Source organism: Chinchilla lanigera, unplaced genomic scaffold (assembly GCF_000276665.1).
Source record: "Chinchilla lanigera isolate Chin_1 unplaced genomic scaffold, ChiLan1.0 scaffold00005, whole genome shotgun sequence".
Taxonomy (NCBI): Eukaryota; Metazoa; Chordata; class Mammalia; order Rodentia; family Chinchillidae; genus Chinchilla; species Chinchilla lanigera.
Genome location: NW_004955406.1, coordinates 12344837 through 12366582, shown reverse-complemented (window position 1 = coordinate 12366582; position 21746 = coordinate 12344837). Strand labels below are relative to the sequence as shown.

At 40.6% G+C, this 21746-nt stretch overlaps 1 protein-coding gene across 5 annotated transcripts in view; it reads right to left on the bottom strand.

The window, feature by feature from the left end:
• Dnm3 (dynamin 3) overlaps nt 1-21100 on the bottom strand; it is a 535700-nt gene extending 514600 nt beyond the window's left edge. For 3 of the 5 annotated variants that reach the window (XM_005374856.2, XM_005374854.2, XM_005374855.2), the window contains exon 1: nt 20730-21099. In XM_005374856.2, the coding sequence (XP_005374913.1) occupies nt 20730-20890 (161 nt within the window). In that variant the 5' untranslated portion in view covers nt 20891-21099. Of the gene's footprint in view, nt 1-20729 lie in introns of all 5 variants that reach the window. The other 2 variants (XM_005374853.2, XM_005374857.2) reach the window with 2 other exon arrangements.
• Nucleotides 21101-21746: the final 646 nt, after the last annotated feature.

The following is a 21746-nucleotide window of genomic DNA, read 5'->3' as shown; positions in this document are numbered from 1 at the left end:
AAGGGAGAGAAGGGAAGGATAGATGAGGGTGGAGGATCTTGTCAGATCCAACAGCGCTGTACATAATAAACATTGAGAGCTGACTCATTTGCGACTAAGTTCTTACTAAAACGGCGCCGGACAAATAAATAAATAAATATCAATGATACATTGAAAACTACTAAATAATATATTCAGTTCAACTCTTCTGCTCCCCATCCCCTTAACATCCAATCACCTGCATGTCTTACAGGTTATAACACACCCAAATCCATACTGTTGATGTTCAACTGCCAACTTTTTCTTTCCACTTTCAGAAAAGGTAACAATTGCCCATCAGGCAACAAGTTAAAAACATGAGTCATTTTTTATTCCTTCGTTCCCTATCCAGATCAGCAAATCATGATAAATATACTTATAAGACATGCACATATGCTTTTCTCCATTTTCATCACCACTTTCTAGGTAACTGCAAAAAGAGTCCTAAACCATTTCTCTCCTGCTACTTTGTCCATTGACCTCACATTAATTAGTGCAATTCTGGTGCATGGGAATATGAGCCACATAAATATATTTATATGTTCTAGGAGTCACATTAGAAAAAGCAAAATGAAACAAGAAATACTAAATTTAACAATATATTTTATTTAACCCAGCCTCTTAAAAATATAATTATTCCAATATATGAGCGATATAAAAAATCATTAAAAAGACAGTTTGTTCTGTTGTCATAGCAAATGTATGAAATTTGGTACACACTTTATACTTACAGCACATCTCAACTTGAATATTAAACTTTCATCAGAAATATGTGATCCATATGTAAAGTTTATACAATGTATAACTGAAAATGTGGCTTCATCTAGCAAATCAGACATAAATTTTCCAAAAACAAAATCCATCATGCTTTTAAATGTAGGTTTAAAGTTATTCAAATTACATAAAATTGAAAAGCCAGCTTATCAGAAACATTAGCTACAAAAACTACATGAGGTAGTGACTACTGTCTGAGCAAGCACTGACATACAGTGATCTTTCTAAAATGTGAATCAGGGGCTGGGGATTTAGCTCAGCGGCAAAAGCGCCTGCCTGGCAAGCGCAAGGTCATGAGTTCGGTTCCCGGTACCGGAGAAAAACCAAAAAAAATAAAAAATAAAAAAAATAAAATGTGAATCAGATTATGTCACTATCCTCACTGGATAAACTATAAACCTATTTTTGGCACCAACAAATCTTACCTCTGCTACCTTCCTTCATCATACATATTCCCTCTCTCCCACTAAGCTCCAGTGACAGTACTTTACCTTACATTTTACCAACACACAGCTCTGGGACACCTTAAAGCCTTGCCACATACTACTCCTTCTAAAAGGAATGCTTTCTCCTGCACTTCTCATGGCTGACTCTGTTACATTGTCACCTGATGAGCTAGGCCTTCCAGACCAATCAATAAATATGTTCCTCTCTTAACAGCCTCTATCCCTATATGCTGATCATTTCTATCATGGCATCTAGGCTGATTTATAAATGTGCGTTTCTCATCTGATAACTGTGGGTCTCCAGTAGACGGCAAGCTCCGCGATGACAAGGAATATGTGCTTTCACACATACTCGGTTACTCACATTAATACAGTACCATTCTGGTGTTGAACATAGTGCCTGGCACTCAGTGGATATTTGCACATCATTATATGTCACAAATAAATCAGGTGTAACAAAGACTGAAACCACTCTGCTTGTTGATTAATTCATTTAATATTTATTTAGAAATTGCTATGTACTAGAAGTCAAGATAAATAAGAGACTTTGCCCTTTAGAAGTTCATGATTTGCTCGTAGAAACAGATAATTTGCCTGGTGTGGTGGTGCATGCCTGCAATCCCAGTACTCGGGATGCTGAGGCAGGAGGATCTTTATGAGCTTGAGACCAGCCTGGGCTACAAAGTGAGCTCACGGCCAACCTGAACTGCATAGCAAGACCCTGTCTCAAAAAGACAAAAAAAAAAAGAAAAGAAAAGAAAAGAAAAGAAACATAATTTAATACAATGTAGTAAGAATAACAACAGAGAAATGCTCAGAGAATTATGGGTGTCGACAAGGGACAAATAACCTAGGAGAGACAAGCATGTGGGAGGCAGTTGAAGCTTCCCAGAGGAAACGCAAGTTAAAGGTAATAAAAGTCTGATAAAGAGCCATAATGTTACTCCTATACTGGGGTCCATTTGCATAAAGGCAATGAAACTGTGGTCAGTGTATCCAAGCATAGCATACAACCAGAGTAAACAAAAACAGATCTGATGCAAGTGTATGTAACACCAAGAAGCTTAGGTTTTAGGCTGTTGGCATTAGAAGTTGAAAAGTTTCCACCAAGACAGTAAGATCGTTTAATTTGAATTTCAGATTTCAGAATTTCAGTTTCATATTGAATTTCTGTCACTGTGACAAAATAGCTAAGATAAATCAACTTAAAGGAGAAAAGGTTTATTTGGGTTCATGATCTCAACGGTGTAATCTATGGTCACTTAGCTCTTACTCTGGGACCTGTAGTAAAGCAATATGTCATAGCAGTAGCACATAGTGGAGGAAAATTGTTCACCTCATGGTGGACAGGAGGCAAATAGAGGAAGGGACCAGGATCCCAGTATGCCCTTTAAGTATACACCCCCAATAACCTAACTTCCTTCCACTATTGTATCAGTCAGCTTTCCCATTGCTGGGACATGATACTTGACATTCATAACTTAAAGGAGGAGAGATTTAGCTGGGCTCATAGTTTCAAGGGATTCAGTCCATGGTTGGCTGGCTCCAAGGCAGGAATGTCATGGGGAAAGGGTGTGGCAGAACAGTGCTGCTTAGTTCATGGTGTTTGGAAAGCACAGCAGTGGAGCGGCACCAGAGAGAAAAAGGAGAGACCAGACACTTCCTCATTTGGTCTCTTGTCCCTTCCTCTCTAGTGTTGGTCCCCTGCTACCATGAGCTAAGCAGCTGCACAGCGTATGTGATCCACTCCAACACAACCAGAGGTGTGCTCTGCCAATCCTCTGGGTATCTTCCAAGCCAATCAAGTTGACCACAACAAAGTTTAATCCTCACATTCCACCCCTTGTCAATTTGAAATCCAAACACATCTCCTTAAACCATACTTAATCCCCAAATCAACACAAGGTTCTAATTCCACCTAATATGATACAGCTATATTGTATACAACCAAAAATATAATAATCCCTTCCTCAAAGAATCAAAAGTTCCAGCATTTTTTGAAACTCTCAATCAAAATCTATGCTGAGACTCAAGGCAAACCCTTACTTGTGAACCTCCATTAAAATAAAAAACAAGTTACATAATTCCAAGATATAATGGCACAGGGGAAACATTTCTATTCTAAAAGGGAAGAATAGGGCATTAAGACAGAATCAGAACAAAGAAGGACCAAAGTTCAGAAGGGCAAAAATTAAGTTCTATAGCTCCATATCCAGCATCTGAGGTACATGGTTACAAAATGTGAGTTCCAGAGGAGTTGAATGGCCCCATTCCTGTGGCCTTGCTAGTTACACCAGCTCACACTACCTCTCTCTGGCTGGCTCCACTCACAGCCTGCAGCTTTCCTCAGAAAACCTTCCACGTTCCTGGTGCCTTCAACTTCCTGGTATCTCCACAACACCTTCAGCTTCATTCCCACAGCTTCACACATTGCCCTCTCAGGGATTTCTTTGTCTGGCCTCCCAGGTTTTCTTTTAATCTGGATAAAAGCCTTGCTGACCCCACAAATCTTGCATTCTGCATGCCAGTAAAACTAGCATCACTTAGACAATGTCAAGAACTGCCAGCCATGTGTGGTGAAGCACACATGTAATCCCAGCACTCAGAAGGCTGAGGCAGGAGGATTATCATGAGTTCAAGGCCAGCCTGGACTACATAGTGAACTCAAAGCCAGCCTGAACTACATGACGAGACCTTGTCTCAAAAAAAACAACTGCCAGGAGCCAGAGTAGTAGCCTGCCTCCATTGGAACAGGGCTCCAGTGCTCTCTGAGTACATGGATAGCTGAACTCAGTGAAATGAATCACAAGAAACAAATTCCTTAGAAGATCCATCAAGAGTAAGCATCCTAGAGACTCTTCTCATATGAAAGGCTTACAATTTACAACTTTGCACCTGTGATGAGTGGGGTCCTGCTGATTTCTGAAATGCCTTCAAAGCATCTTTCTTCTTTTCCATGTTTAAAGTACTTGGCTTCTTTTTAGTGGCATTAGTCTCTTTAGCAGCCATAGTTCCTTTGGCCCCAACTTTACATATGTTTCCTTTAGGGTCAAAATTTTAAGTTCTTCAAATTTTTCTGCTTTGCATTTTGTTTCCAATTCCCATTATTCATCTGGCTAAAAGCAGCCAGGAGTACCCATGCCATAGTCTGAATCTTGAGCTGTCCTGAAACTTTCTCTGCCAGATCAATTGGTCCAGTCACCTGAATCTCAGTCTTCTGTAAAGCCTCAGGACATCAGAAAAATGTAAGCAATTTTTCTACCAGAGTACAAGGTATATGGCCTGTTGCAGTTTGAGGTTTTGTAGTTTGAGAGTAAAAATTTAACACAGGACACATAGCTTATAGAATTATTGTATAGTAGTCACCCAAAGAGTTGTATACAAAGAGAGTGCAGGAAATCTGTCCATACACTGAAGACCAAAAGAATCCAGCTGAGGGCCTGAATCCCACAGTCATGTCCTGCATGAGTCCAGCTGAAGACCTAGAGCCCATGACAATGCCCCCCACAAATCCAAATGGAGGTCAAGACCCATGACAATGTCTCATGCAGGCTTGTTTCATGGATCTGCATTGGGAAGGCCCAAAGGTCAGTGGTGGAAGCTAGAAACTCTGTGCCATCAGGATGAAGGATCTATGCTAGCAGGCTGAGGGATCCACACTGGAGTCAGGAAGCACTGCTGAAAGTAAAAACCAGAGATCCCCCAAAAGGTACCACAGCAACAAGATCCTGAGCTCCTCCACTATGAGATCAGCCGAGTCTATATCAGGAAAGCAAGCATGACAAGCTTCTCCAGGAAACTGAACAGTGCACCATCAGGACCAGAGTTCTCCCAAAGTGAACCGTAGCCATTCTGAGTGACAAAGTCCTGAGTTCCTCCACCAATGAGAACAGCCAAGTTCATCAGGAAAGTCAGCATGAAAAGCTCCTCCAGGAAAACCAACAGCTCCCTACAGCTTCCCTAATAACTTAGCTTCTTCCTCTCCAGTTCTCATTTTTATGTTGCAGGCAACAATCCTGAGGTATGCCCCCGACACCCAGCACCACACTGGTTCAGTTCACCTGGGTGTTAAGTGGTTGACCAATCTCCAGGAGACTGAACAGCTTGGTGTTACAAGTTGACCATCAGTTATCAATCCACCACATGGCCTATATTCCAATTGCCAGTGGAGCCCTTGTTTCCAACTGAAACCTCCTAAGCTTACCCTTTATTGTCTAAATTCATGTCAATATTGTGGTCTTCTGTGCTCCTATCAGAATCACCTGTCAGCCTCTCCTTATAGTATTCTAAGGCTTCCCTAGACCATGTATTCGAATCTTTCCAAAGTCCTCCTCCAAACCAGTTCTAAAGCCTTGTAAACTTCATAGTCAGGTATGGTCACAGGATGGCTCCCATTGCTCTGTATCAATTTCCTTTAGTAGTCAAATTTTCCATTGCACAAGCACAGCACCCAACACCCACAATTTAAAGGAGGAGGGGCTAAAATTTAGCTTATGGTTTCAGGGGATTCAATCTCTGGTTGGCAGGCTCCAAGGCAGGAATATCATAGCAGAGGGATGGTGGAGCAAAGCTGCATAGTTCATGGTGGTCAGGGAGAAGACCAGGGGAGCAGCACCAGAGAAAGATGCAGGACCAAAAATAATACCCAAAGTCTTCCCCTCTGGGAAGAGTCTAAGCCAATCAAGTTGACACAATCAAGCTTAACCATCATCATGAGGCCCCCATCTCCTAAAGGTTCTACCGCCTTTCATTAGCACCATAGGCTGTCAACCAAGGCTTTAACACATGAATCTTTGTGGGACATTTCATATCTAAACTGTAGCTTATATCTAAACTGTAGGAAGTTAGATTGGGGGGTTACACATCGGGAAAGTGTTAAAAGTCTCTTTCTATAGTCCAGAAGATGAATGTCAATAACGTGAATTAAGTAGGTAGTTATAGGAACTAGGCAGAGATGACCAATTTCAGACATATTTGGAAAGTTAATCAAGCTGCTTGGCATGACCTTGGCAAGGGCAGTTTCAGTGCACTGAGGGAGAAGGAAAATGCATTGCCTTCCTTATCCACAGCTGCAGAAATCGTGAATGCAGTGATTAGCAGCTCCCATATGTGACTGCTTATCAAGAGCAAGGGGAGAGTCTTGGAAAAACACAGAATTCTCTGGCTCAGTGCCAGATCCACTGAGTCGGCCTTCATGGTGAAGCCCTGGAATCTTTATTTGACAAGTTCCTGGAGGTATTCACGTACTTGCCTTGGGAGAAACTGGAATAGACCAGTCTTTGGGTATCATTATCCCTCATCATTCAAATCTATTTGGTTCCTGCATGAGAGCTGTGTGATGGTCCTGGAGGGAGGGAAAGCCAAAGAAACAGCTGAATCAGGCAGAGGCTAAGCTGGGAGAATCATAAGCAGATATGTGTCATTAAGAAAATGGAAGGAGAAGTACAGGTGAGAGAAGGGATAGCTCATAAACTAAGGCACATGCGCTAAAAACATGAGCTTATCAAGACAATCAATTTCTTCTCATAAGTGTAAAACAAGTCTCTTACTTCAAGATCCTTACTCTCAACCAATTTAAGTCAGATCAACAGCTTTGTGACAACAATAAAAATTAAGTACCTCTCTTAGTCTGCTTAAGCTTCCATAGCCAAATATCACCAACTGAGTAGCTAAACAACGCAAGTGTATTTCTCACAGTTCTGGAGACTAGAAGTCCAAGATCAAGATCAAGCCAATGTGGTGTCTCGTAGGGCTCTCTTCCTAACTTGTGGATCGCTGCCTTCCCTCTGGATGCACACATGACCTCTTCTTTGTATGTCCACAGGAAATGAGCTCCCTGGCATGGCTTCTTACAAGGACATTAACCTTATCGGATCAAAGCCCCACCCACATGACCTCTTTAATCTTAATGACTTCCTTAGGGGGCCCAATCTCCAAACTCAGTTACACCGGGCTTCAACATATGAAATTGGGAAGATACATTCAGTGTGTAATGTACCTAAAATAATATTGTTCAAAATAATAATTAAACAGTTTGCAATCTGCCACAGAGGCCAAAAGCTAACGTTAATGAAACAACAGGAAATATTCCAGTGCTAAACAGTGTGGAACTAAATCAGGAGGACATTAGATAAGGTCACAGTCAGTACGGACAGACATACAGTACAGTACAGTCAGATGAAGTGGTTCAGGGATGGTCTTGAACTTGGTGGTAGAGGAAGGATCTGGTTTACTGGAAGTGAGGGAGGATGCATTCCCTCCAACTCTAAATTTACTTGTTTCTATGAAGTTTACTACCGTTCATCTAGGAACCCACTGAAAATTTGGGATAGTTTTGGATTTCTTTCTCTCGCTTTCTTTCACCCACCACTGGTGGTCAGACTCCTCTGAAATGCCCCATTTCCATTTCCATCTGTAAACATGCTAAATCAAACTCCCAACATGATCAGGTCACTTATTTCCTGCCAGTGTGCTGTCCGTTGCCCTTATGTATATATGCTACAGTAAATGTGTGAGCAACTTCATCTTTCTAAAATCTGAATGTGGGCGTGCCACAACATAGCTCACAAACCTTCAAAGTCCCTCACTGCTTCCCGAATTAAGTACCAATTCTTAATTTTAATGGTCCTACATAGAGAACAAAGAATTTTCCATGTGGTTTTGGTGTCTAGAGGGGAATGGTGGGAGAGAGCTGGCAAAGAGGAATGGAGTCCCTCTAGACCCATCCTGAGCCATCAACTTCTCACTTCTTAATGTCCATTTTAAATCCTAACTCTTTTCATAAAATCTTTCTTAGCTTTTCCAAAGACATGTGGTCTTTTTCTGGGGTCATTCAGAACACTGGACTTGTAAAACTACCCAAATTCTGTATCAATTTCAGTCCTCAATAATAATAATCATAAACACATCATTGTTATTATGTGACAGACACTGTCTGAAGTGCTTTATATTTATTAAGTTACCTATGAGGTGGGTACTACTATTACCCCATTGTACAGATAAGCAAGCTGAGGCACAGAAAAATTAGATGATGTCTGAGAACAAGCTACGACATGGCAGAGCTGGGATGTGAAGCCACACAGTGTGGCTTTTCAGAGTGCGTTCACTTTGAATTCTTCTCAACATTCTACAGGTTCTAGAGTACAGTCTATGCAAATCTCCATCCACTTATGTTGAGGGAAAATATCTTAACTACCTTTATACCCCATCACAGTGTTTTTCACAAAGTAGGCACTTGCGTATAGGTTGACTATGAATTCCTTTTGATCACGAGACACCATGCTTTGCTCAGCCCCTGCTTGCGCCTGTGTAATGAGAAATGACCACTGCACACACAGAAAAACTGAGAAAAGTGAGATGAAAGCACACAGGGAAGGAGTGAGAAGCAAATGCTGGACAGGTGGGAGGTTTTGAAAACCAAGTATAGATGAAAAGGAGGCTGCAACTGAAGACTCTTGAAAGGGAAGACGTTAAAACTGTGTTCGGAAGATGTGCCTGAGAGCAGGAATATTCCCGTGGCATAGCTTAACAAGCAGTAGAGGAAACAAGGAGCAGGATGTTTCTGAGTTATCCATGTGTGAAGAGCTTACAACAGAATGGAGGTGGAATTGATGATAAAGGACCAAAAGTGGACCTAAATATCTTTCTAAAGAGGTATGCTACTACAATAAGTGGGTTTGTAGGATAAAATCAATTCTTGTTTTCAAAAAATAAATACAGTTTTCTTCTAAACATCCTTACCCACAGCTGCTTCATGGAAGCAGCCATTCCATGAGATATTCCAGTTTCTTTGCATTCATACACTAATATCTGCGAGTATTTTGGAAGGTGTGAAAGGGCTGGCCCCAGGGAGGTATTAATGGATTTATGTATCTGTCGTTTCTTGTTTACCTAGAGATGGCCAATAGAAAACATACACTTCAAGTTCCTCTCTGACAGTCACTAAGACAAATCATGTACTATAAGTAGCAAAGGACTCTTCACAGCACTTTTGCTCAAGCTCTTCCCAACTACACTGCACTAGCAGCAAGCTAGTCACCAATCTTGTCTCTACTCTTTGGTAATAAAATGCTTACTGCCTTGCAGGCAGCCCATTTTATTTTTTAATTATATTGTTGAACAGTGACCCTTATATGAAGTGTAAATCTGTCTGCCTGCAACTCTTACCCATTTGTTCTAATTCTGTCTCCTGGAAACACATATAGATCAATCTTAGCCCTCTCCAACTCACAGCTCCTCAAATATGTGAAGATAGCAGCTTTTCCCAACTAACTTTTTTCTAACAAATGCCTCTTATGAGAACTGTTAGCCTGGGGCTGCGGATACAGCTCAGTAGCACAGCACATGCCTGGCTAGCGTGAGGTCCGGAGTTCAATTCCCGATACAAAAAAATTGTTAGCCCGGTTACCCAGGAATAATAGCACCAAACATATCAGATTCTACTGGGTCATCAAATTCTTTGAAGCAGTGGCTGCATACAGAGAGCCTTGCATGATTTCTGGCATAGAGTGGAGCATCAAAGTATGATTCTTGGTAAAGGACTCAGTGAATGAACAAATCCACCTGCTAATAGAACTTTCAAACATAACCTTTCTCAATCGGCTTTATCACCTACTTACAAACAAGTTTATTACAATTTCTGTCTTCAAAAGTAAAATAAATTTCATATAATGAAAACATAAATGCACAAGTTATTTACCAGGCATGAAGGTAAATGAAACATCTTAAGAAATCTCAGCTGGAAAAAGATAATTTTTATTGTACACATCTTTGGAATGTCTAAATTTTTATTTTATATATATATATTACTTTTCCAATTAAAAGACAGTTCACATGACAAAATTAATAAAATTATATCCATTTTAACTCATCTTATCAGAACAGTATGGTATAATGTGAATTGTGTCTGCTTAATAAAGAGATATGTCCCACCACTTGCATGTCAAATCATCAAATAAAAAAGTAGAAGTATGTTGGATTTAATCTGGCCCAGAAGCATTCAACAATTTTAAGTTGTTTATGATCCACACCAGGAAATACATTTTATATTGCGTCCTAGTATGCATACACAGTAAGACCCTGATTTACTGACAAGTTCCACTTCGGGAGAACGTTTGTAACTCAGATTTTCTCACAAGTCTGACAAAGTGACTTCACTGACACAGTACACTACACATGTTTCATGATCTTGTCCTTGTTCTTCAGAATTCTGCCAGTGGATGAACCATTCATGTTATGAGAACAAGCAATGTCTACCATCTTTTCACATCGGTCCAGATCTCAATTATGTTCACCTTTGTTTCCATGGTTATTGCTTTGCACATCCTAGCAGTCCCGTGCACATCACCACTGCTTTTCCTCTTGCCTCTGGACATCCTGGGCTCTGAGTGAACACTGTACTACTGTATACTATTGCACTGTACAGTAAGCACACAACAGCACCACTGTGTGTCAGCGTCCAGTACACACATGAGCTACTTCTGCAATTTACTCATACCTAGGAATATTCCTTTTTTTTTTTTTGGTTTTTCTCTGGTACCGGGAACCGAACTCACGACCTTGCGCTTGCCAGGCAGGCGCTTTGCCGCTGAGCTAAATCCCCAGCCCCTCCTAGGAATATTCCTAATACGAGGTCTGTTTGAATCTGTGAAAGTTTGAAACTTGAGAGTTCATAAATCAGGGACTTACTGTATAAACATACAACTAACGCAAGAGTTTCACAAAACAATACTTGTCACTGCTACCTAGGATGTAATCTGACACTTTTTTAAAGTTATCAAAACCAATTAAGTTAATATCATGTCCCAGTAGCAGGTAACGAATCACACTTTGAAAAATCCAACTCCTCCACTATTCTCTACCAATCTGTGGTTGAAGAAGGCAGCTTTCACCTTGGGTAAATGACTTGTACAGAATCACATAGCTCTTACTTAGCTCCTGCTGTATGCTAGAACTGCATGACAGAAAATGACAAAGGAGACTCAGCTCCTGACTTCAAGGAGGCTGCAGATAGTTGGGCAGACAGAAGAGGCAACCAACTGAATAGTAAGACACCTGTGCAATAAAGCGTATATAAGGACAACTGAGGAGAGACCTACCCGTCAGAGCACTGAGGAAGACCAGTTCTGTTCCCCACCATGCCAGTACAGCTTCCTTGAGCTGTTTCTTCAGCAAATACACTGGGAGGACCTCCCACAGGTGTAAACCAAATCCACCCCAAACCAACTCCTAATTCTTGCAGCAGGAAGACTCCTTCTTCCTTCCTCCTACCTCCCTACAACATAGTAGACACTCAAGGAAGTAGAACTTCCGCTTCCTCCCCTCCCCATCTTGCTCTTCAAGCAAGAGATTCAGGATCCCTCCACCACTTCCGCTCCTCACTGACTCAAAAAAAATCCCTGGGAAAAATACAGTATTCAAAAAACACAGTCCGAATCAAGTGCTCTCAATTTCGCACAGTATTTCTTTTCAGGATTAAGTAAGCAGACTAAGCAAAGTTTCCTAAAGTGAATGCACAAGGACTGCACTATTTAGCATATCAGTATTTCTAGATGAGAATGAAAAAACTCTCACTGCACAACTGTTGTTCCCAGGTAGCCATGAATGCTAGGATCTGTGAATGCAGATGGCAGGGATTTTCCTTTCTTTTCACCATATGAAAAGAATAGGTCTCAGTTTTATTAATCAGAAAACATAAACAGATAAACACACAAAGTTGTACACCCCCACTAACATTAGACACCCAAAACTAGTCTTGTGTAAACTTCTAAGAATATCTAGTAACACAAAGATAACAGAATTCCTAATGAAATTCACTCCTCAAGAGCTAAAACTGATGGTTAAAAAGTTGAGGGAATGCCAATTAAGGCAGAATATAAATCCTTCCACTGAAAATAGTCACTGTATATTATTTCAACAACCACTACAAAATTTTTTTTCAAGTGCTAACATCCTACCCCCCCAATCCCTTGGCTGCCAATCTTTCCTGCCCCGTGGGCTCAGCCCATAGTCTTGCTAAGCAGTCCTGCTTCTCCAGCTGTACTTCCTCAGGTGCTTTTCCCTTTTCTGTCTCCTCTTTTTCTGCAAATTCATCTCACATTGCCGCAGGAAAGGCATATGCTAACAATGGTTTACTTCATATCACAGAATCAAAAACCTTAAAATCTATTCTCTAAGTGAAAGTCTTTAAAATGTCTTTAAAAAGTCAGCAAAATTCATCCTAATTCTATTACATCTATGTTATTAGTTGTTTTATGCTCATTGCTCTAGTGTTCACCCAGTGACTCCTAGCGTGGTACTTAACTTTTTTCTAGCTTAATATTCTTCATTTATAAAAATTAATAACATATTCTTTCACTGTCCACTCTGCAAAATTTAAAAGATTAATGAAATAATAAATGAAAAATTCACCTGTAACTCCTGGGAAGGAAGAGTATACAAATAGGATTTATGTTGCACATATCTATTCAAAGAAAATATACACTGTGATAATACTAAATGTGGGGAAAGTTTTCTCTGAAAAAGATCCAGATACACTCTCTAAGTTAGCCTGGTCTAAAAGTTAGTGTTTTGGTGCAACTTTAATTTTCCAATCTTCACAAAATGAAGACTCCGCAAATATACATTACTATCTATTGCTGTTCATAAATTAACTTTCTTTTTTAAATATTCAGAAAATAATCTGTCTAAATAAAAGCTTTAAACTAAGACTTATTATTTGTGGAATGCATATTTTGGGTCAGACACCTGATATCCTCTTACTTAGAATTCAAACACATATTTTTTAAATGAAGCCTGTTATCCCTATTTCACAGGTGAGGAAAGTAGGCCCAGAGAGGCTGGATCCCTTACTGGCTACTGGCAAGAGTCAGAGGTGGGACTCAAACACCAACCAGCAAACCCTGTACTCTATCACCATAATGCGATGACTCCTTTTCAAATATGTGCTTCGGAGGAAACCTAAGAAAACAAACACCATAGACAAGAATAGTAAATGGATTCTTTTCTTTCAATTCCAAGCCACTGAAACAATAAGCAACAGAGTTCTTCAGAGGCCTTACCTACTTCCTACATGTATGCGTGTTATTCCGGACTACAGAATAACCTTGAAGCAGTGGGAAATGAAAATGACATACTATCACAAACACCACAAGGTTTCAACTTTAAAGCCTTGAAAACAGATATTTTTCCCTAGGGCTAAGGAGACAAAACAAGATCTAAAGTACTCCTGTCTCACTCATATAATTCAGGGATCAAATATACTGTCATCTTTTCCCCTACCAACTCCTCTGTCTTTGTTATCAATTAACATATGAACCATTTTATACAATATTAATTTTGTTGAAGTTAAGTATTAAAATAATTTCTATTGCAATGATGTGTTACCCTAAGAATTCACATGCAAAAAAAGTAAGAATATGAAAGAGGAAAGTGAAGGATACAGATTTGCTATACAAATAGACATCTATTTTACCTAAAACCTCATCCATTCTTTCCATTTAATTAATTCATTTCTTCATATGCAACTTTTGTAGAAAATTGCCTTAGTTTAAACAAGGCTTGGGGCTGGGGATTTAGCTCAGCGGCAAAGCGTCTGCCTGGCAAGCACAAGGTCGTGAGTTCGGTTCCCGGTACCAGAGAAAAACCAAAAAAACCAAAAAAAAATAAAATAAAATAAAATAAACAAGGCTTATCAGTGACCATCTCAGGGACAACTTTGAAACTAATGCCTTGGGTTGGGGATATAACTCAGCAGCACAAGCGCGTATCTAGCAAGCACAAGATCCTGAGCTTGATTCCCAGTACCAAAAAAAAAAAAAAAAGAAAGACAGAAAGAAAGAAACTAATGCTCACCTGGTAAGTAAATATTAATAATGTGTGCAAACACCCAATATCTCATTTAGTCTTTTCCTGGGCCCCTCTGTTGCCTAAAGCCCACACCTTACTCAAGAGCACACTATTTTAGAAAATTATCTGATCTATGTCTGAGAAAAATACTGCTCCTTGTATACAATCACTACTCTGTGTGGACAAGAGCAGTGTTATATGACTGGTAGTCCGCTACCAAGAGCAGTGACACAGGAGAATATCAGGGACAAGGACTGGTCCAATATTGTACACGGATGGAAAAAGGAGGAGGCAGGGGAGTGGGGGTGGGGGAGGCACTGAAAAACAATAGGAGGAGGAAGGGATGATGATGAACTGATGCCGGGCTCCCAGAGCTGAACACCAAGTTCCAAACTCAGCTCTGATTTTTTTTTTTTTTTGACCTTGGGCATATCTCTTGGTTTCTCTGTATCCTAAAGTAGCTCTAGCAAGTTAGCAAAATGTAAGGCAGAGGAGTGTCTTACACAAAGCTAATGAAATGCCAGTTCTTGTTTCTGATAAAGAAAAACTAAATTCCCTATGACCACAGACACAAAACATCATTGATGTGACATTAATAAACCTTCTGATTTGTTAGAAATGATTGTTGGTTAATGAAATACACACTGTTGAGTGTCACAATTTCTTTACATGCCCTTCCCCGTGGTAAACATTCCAGGTTTGCCTTTGGAGTGTTTTCCCACACATTTGTTCCCTTTTGATTTATTTCACTACTTTTAATTAAATGCCTATCCCTGAAAAATGAAACAGATGTATTTGTGTCTTGGCAGGCCTTATAAAGCAGTTGGTCTGATCCACTGCATCCTACTCCCAATTAACCTTCATTGAATCCAGTTTTGTATATATATATTATATATGTATATATAATATATATATTATATATAATATATTCAATATATAATTATACATTGAAATTATATATTGAAATATATATTCAATATATATGTTAAATATAAACTAAATTAAGCACAACTACATAAGATATATTATATTTTAAAATATTTTTCAGCGCCTGGGACTGAACTGAGGGCCATGAGCATACTAGGCAAATGCTCCACCACTGAGCTATGGCCTCCTGACCTTTGGTTATACCTTTAATCTCTCCCCTGTTTTTCTTTCTACTCTTCTCTCAGCCCTCTCCCATATACAGTATCTCTTTATGATAAAGCGACAGGCTAAATCCAAGGGCTTGCTCTCAAGTCAGACACTGAGACACAGACCAGCTCCTCCCTACTCTGACATTGATACTCAATGCAGGCAGCCTTGGGCTAACATGACACTGGCTGCCGAGTGACGCTGGAAACTCTTATATGCCTGCTTTCCTTTTCATCACAGTTTTGTTTCAGAACTGCAGTTTTTCAGGGGTTTTCATTATATTAAAAAAATAATTTCTGTAAATTTTTACCCCCGTTAATTTGCAGGAGAGCCAACTGCTTTCATTTTACACATTCACTTCAAAGTTGCAGCCTCATACTTATCCTGACAGTTCTCTTTTCATACACATCAGCTTCTATATGTTTGTACTTCCTTGTATATTTTTACCCAGTATACTTAGAACTCAACAAATATCATATGTGCTGACTGACATTATGTGCCCATGTTTATCGAGAATACCAATAGGAGTCGCATCCAAGTCTAATCCCCAGTTTGGTGACTTACTGCCATGTGATCCTAGGTAAATGAGCTGCCTTGCATTGCCTCCCCCATTGGCATGGGGATGAGAAAACAGGTAAGAAATAGAAGATATGGGAAACGTATGATAGAGTCCATGCCTGCCAACCATAAGTGTTAAATAAATGTTGGCCACCTTCTTCCTTCCACCATATAAAAACGTGGTTCATATAACATAATTCTTTGGATTTTTAAATCAATGTTGAATGTCTGAGAAATTGCAAAACACACTTAGACTGGGACAACAGCAAAACTTCAGCTCCCTAGAAAGTTAAATTGGATTATTCTGTATGATATATTTACTCGGGGTTCTTTTGACTCTGGTAAGAGAAAAAAAATCACCTCTCGCTAGCAGCCTATAGTCCTCTTAAAATTAAATTAGATCATAATAATAAGTAAAAACGCATAATTTAACTCCATTTATTACCCTTAGCAAAAGGTACTGAGTGAGATAAATGTCTGATATATGGCAATGGACTGAATGTGGTTTGCCCAATAAGAGTTAGAAGTGTGACCACATGAAGAGGTGGTGGGACCATTAAGAAGCAGGCTCCATTGGAAGGTGATTAAGGTCTTTGGAGGCTCTCCACTTAGAAAGAATGGATGCTGTTCTTGTGGGACCTTGTGTAGTTGAAATAGGTTGTTACTAACAAGAGTAAGATGGGCCCTTCCTCTTGTTCACTCTGGTTTCCTGTCTTACCATGTGATCTCTGGCATATGTACCCGCCATGATGCCATCTGCTATGAAGCCCTCATCACCACATTATGCTATTTAAAACTTCAATCTTTGAACTCTGAGCTAAGTAAACTTCTTTTCTTTATAAAATTCCAAGCCTCAGGTATTCTGTTACAATAATGGAAAATGATACACTCAACACAGATTCCATTAATAGAGAACCCACTAGTCTCCCCCCAACACTACCAATAATCTACCCTGTTAAACACTGTTTCCATTCTTCCAATGTTCTGAATGACTGCCTACCAATTTCATTCTTAAGTCCAGAGCATTTTTTTGCATTAAGTCAAGTGTGTAAGTAAATTCCAAAACAGAGATATTCTATCCAGTCCAGTTTTATAGGTGCTTTTCAAACATTATTAATACAAACAGAAATTAAATTTCTTGTGGTAATTAAATCCTACCATGTATATATTTGTGATAACATATATGATACAGTATTAATTCAGCAAAAAAAAACAGCTGTATGATTTCAAGTTCTACCAATTCATTGTTGAATAAAAAAGTCCATACTTTCGATTCTTTTATTTTTTAACCATTAACCCCAAAACATTTGTGTCTGTGCAGAATTGAAACTCTATCTAGCATTCAGGCTAGAATAAGACAATGTGGAGTCTTCTGCCTATATAATTAGCCTTGAAGAACTAATGTTTCTAACAAGTGTATCATTAAAAAACATTTTCACATTAGCAACTAGTACTGTTTTCACTTAGCACCTCTGTAAACAAGCTATATACACTCTAAACACATACTTAACCCAATTACATTTTGGAGTCCTCTTAAAGAATGGCTACCATAGTAAAGAAAAATATTTTCTTTTAACTAACAATGCCTCAGCCTAAAGGATTACCTCAAATCCTTGGCAAAGTGAGGTCAGATAGACATGCCAAATGAATATGAATAAAATTATGAATAGAATAGTCTCTTATTTACATAAACAGTGTCTATATAGCAGCAAGGAAGAAGTTGAAAGTACTTACCATAGGAGTTGGTAAATCTCAGTATGGAGGGGCAATGGATTATGGAGCATGGATTATTGGGCTTGAATATCTTGTGTTGAAGCCTCAATCCACTATTATTTTATGTTAAATTAGCCAATGAATGAGTTACTCAAATTTCCTAAATTTTAATTTCCTCTTCAGTAAAATGGAACTCACGAACAGTACCTATCTCTCTGGAGTTTTATGATGATTAAAGAGATTATCTATGTAAAAGAATCCAGCATATTAGCTGACATGTAGCAAATACTCAGTAAATGTTAACTATTATTACCATCACTGCCCTATAAATACACATATACACACATATATATGTATATTTGCATATACACACAAGCAATTGTATACATTCATTTCTTCCATATACAAAACAAGCCAACGGGCCAAATCAAGCCAACTAGTGAAATCCTATATTCAAACCATGGAGCTCAGCTTCTATTCATTAGGCCTTAAGCTGCTTCTTGTTGCCAGCGTATAGCTCATCATCATGAGCAACCAAAAGAACAATCTGGTTACTCATACTATATCACATTAATATGTAAATTCATCACTTCAGCAAGAAAATCACAAACAAGTAGTTCATTCATGACTCATTTTATTCATAACAATCTCAGACTTGTCACCAAAAATTGGTTTTTATAGCTACAGTTAAATGAAGTAAACACAGTCACATCCAAATTCATTCAGTGGTGTTTAAGAAAATCAGTTTAAGCAAATGATCTGAGAGAAAAAGATGTAGTTAGCACTAAATGCAATAATCATGAGCAAACAATTTACACAAGCAATGACCCCTTGTTTTATGACTACACTCGAGAATTGCACATTTGGCCATGGTCTTTAAATGAAAACAGCTACATGTAAAAAGCTAAATCTTTTTTTTAAAAGGATTTTATATTTAATGCAAAATCTTTGGGTAATAAAGAAAAAGTTAAAAGGTTTCAGTGCAATGTGAATACTGTTTTTTCTTCTTTTGCCTCAGCTGAATCTTTTATCAAAATAGAGAACTTCGTTTTCCCTAAGGTTGGGTTATAATTAGAAATTAGACTCCTCAATAATTCAATGACTGAAATCTTTATTAAAGTCAAATGACCTTTCTAATTAAGTTTTCTCCTTAATATATAAGCTCTGCTAGGCAAGTGCCACCTCTACAGGTAATGAAGTCTTTACATATTTGCTAATTAAGCTTTCCCTCTCTTTTCTTCCTTTGCTTTATCATTCTAACAGTAATTAATTATTGGTAGAACTTTTAAAATACAACAAATTCCTAGTACATTCTGTTAAGTGCTCTGGTTTTTATATTTATAACGTTCCCATTTTCATCCCACCATGAAAAATGTTCAAGATTAAATATTTTACTCTTCTGTATCTCTTTCATTTTTTTTAATTCTCATTAGAAAAAAATATAGCTAGTAAGGGGGAATGTGCTCAATTTTATTATAGCATTAATAAGACTTAGAATTTACAAATCTGGAGAGTAGAATTGAGATATGTGCATAATATTCACATTAAGTCCAAAAGCTCTGGCCACGAATAACGCACTTAGAAGGTAAGTTCACCCAAGTAAATATGAAAATATGGTAGTTATACTTAAAATACTTAAAATTTCAATCTTTAAGTATTTGTTTAAAAAACAAATGCAGTTAATCAAATCTACCCCTTCACCAGAAGTCTAAGATGACGTAGGCAAAATGCTTCACTGTCACTTTTTCCATTAATCATTAATAGATTATAAGACAGAGGCAAAGTGATTAAGTTAATAAAGCAAGAATAGCAGACAATTGTCACCAATTTTACTTCTTAGGTTATCTGTATCGTTCTTGAGAGAGATGAGAAATAAAGAGAACCATCTGACAGATGAAGCATCTGAGAGAAAAAATATGCACCTTATGAATATTAAGACCCCCCCCCAAAAAAAAAGATGTGGGAATATCCAGCTCTACATTTTACACATCACCAAGCACTAACAAAAAAAAAAAAAAAAAAAAAAAAAAAAAACACGAACAGGAACCTTTTGCTGTGCAAGTCACTCACATGCCGAATATAAAGAATAAAGTACAATCTCTGGATCGTCCCTCTCCAGCTCACTCTCAGCTTCTGTACATTTCTACCTGGTTTACTACTAGGAAACACATTTCGGCTTTCATGGTGCTTCTAAATGGGTTTCTTAGTAAATGTCTGCACTCTTCGGGCAAGGCCATTAAGGTAACTTAATCCTTTGTGAACTGCTCAGTAGAATAAACGTTGGTTCCTGATTTTAAAAATTAATTCTTTAGCTTTTTCTGTATTAAGAGTCATAAAGAAAGCCTAAGAACAATTTGGATTCAAAATGTTACCTTGAAGACTTGCAGGGCAAATAAGAGCTCACGGAACGGAAGAGGATGCTGGGGGAGGGGGCACCGAGAGAGTGCGAGAAAGATGCTGGTCAGTCCTGAGATGATGCAGGAATGACATGGCACCTGGACCACACAAGTCCACGTCTACCCCCTGGCTGTCTGTGCCTCGGGTTCCAGGACACATGCCTAGAGCTGTGAATAGGCGCACAAGCAAACACACCAATTTTATTCTTCGACTTTCCAGGGAGGAGAATGGTAGGGAAGAATCTCTAGAAAAAGCTTCAGCACAACAAGCGTTTTCTTTCTCCTCGCACCCCGCCTTCCCAGCTAGGGACAGGCGACGCTGGTCTGGAACAGTACACAACTGAGAGGATCAGAGAACCAGGATGAGAAGAAAGCATCACTGCAAGGGGGGAGGGTCGGGGGATGAAACCCCACAGCCTGGCAGAGAGCCTCGGGGAGGGTGACAGGAAAAGGAGGAGGATGTTGAGCCGGGAAACCGAAGAGAAGAGGTCTGGAAAGCACCCGGCGCGTACGCATCCAGGCTGCCCAGGGCTGGCGCGCGCCAGGCGGGGGAAGTCGGTCCTGGGGTGGACCCCTCCCCTGGCTCCCCAGCCGGAGGAGCGGGAGGAAATGGCTTTGTATCGCAGGATGAAAGGGAGACAGGGGGGCCACCAGGCAGGGGGCGGGGATGGAGGATGCCCGGAGCAGGGAGGACCCCGCCCGTCCCGCTGCCAGCGCCGCTCTGCCCCGCATTCGGCCGCAGCCCCGGGTCCACGCTCCGGCTCTCGCCGCCCGGCCAGAGTCCAACGGCCTGGGGCAGGGTCACCCCTGGGCTGCGCCCCCACCCCGCGCCCTGTGCGCTCACCTGCCCACGAAGTTCTCCAGCACCGAGCTCTTGCCCGCGCTCTGGCCGCCCACCACGGCGATCTGTGGCAGCTCCAGCAGGCAGGTCTGTCCCAGCGCCGAGAAGGCGTCCTGCAGACGGTTCACCAGCGGGATCAGCTCCTCCATCTCCCTGTTCCCCATCTTGCCTGCGCGGCCAGCTGCCCACGGGTCCCTGTTCGCCTCTGCGCTCTGGCCAGGAGCCGGGCCGCGCTGCCCTCACGGACGTCGCGGCGCTGGGATCAGAGCGCGGGTCCGGGAGCAGATGACGGATGCAGCCGCTGGCCCGCAGCTCCTCGCCTGACAGCTAACAGCCCCACAGAGCGCGTGCGCGGGCGAGGGGCGTGGCCTGGCGCCCAGACAGCCCGCCCCTCCGCGCCCCGCCCCTCGGCCGCCCCGCCCGCGTCCCGGACCTACAGCCCCGGCTGGGCGCGCCCGCACTGCCTCCCAGCTGTGGCCAGATGCCACCGCCTCTACCTTCTTCTGCCGAGGCTAACAGCAAAGTTGCAACCCTGGGTCGGAGACTGGACCCCAATCGCCATCAGCTGGCAGCAACGCTTCTTTCCAAATAGCTACGATGACAAAGCCGGGTGGAAGGCACTTATCGTAGCTGACCACAGACACTGTCACCAGCGCCACTGCCTCCAGAGTTCACTTCCCACAAGGAAATGTCATGAGTCACGCCCTACCCCTGCATCTCGATGGCCTCGCTTGGGAGGTAGTTACCCTGCCGGACTCTAAATTCTTCCGTCGGACATCCATTCGAGGCCCTGAATAAACTGTCCTTATCTATTGATCTTTTCCGACTTTTCTCCCCAGCCTCGCTCGGGTAAGAAAAGGTGTAGCTCATCTGGATTTCCTTCCCCACCCCCACGTCAATCTATCAAGCTCATTCTGGCCTTTCAGACTCCTTAAACCGTATCTCTTCCCAATATATTTGCCGGATAGGATAGGAGATAGAGTGCGAAGGTCTGTCAATCACCGTGAATGCGGTACTCTA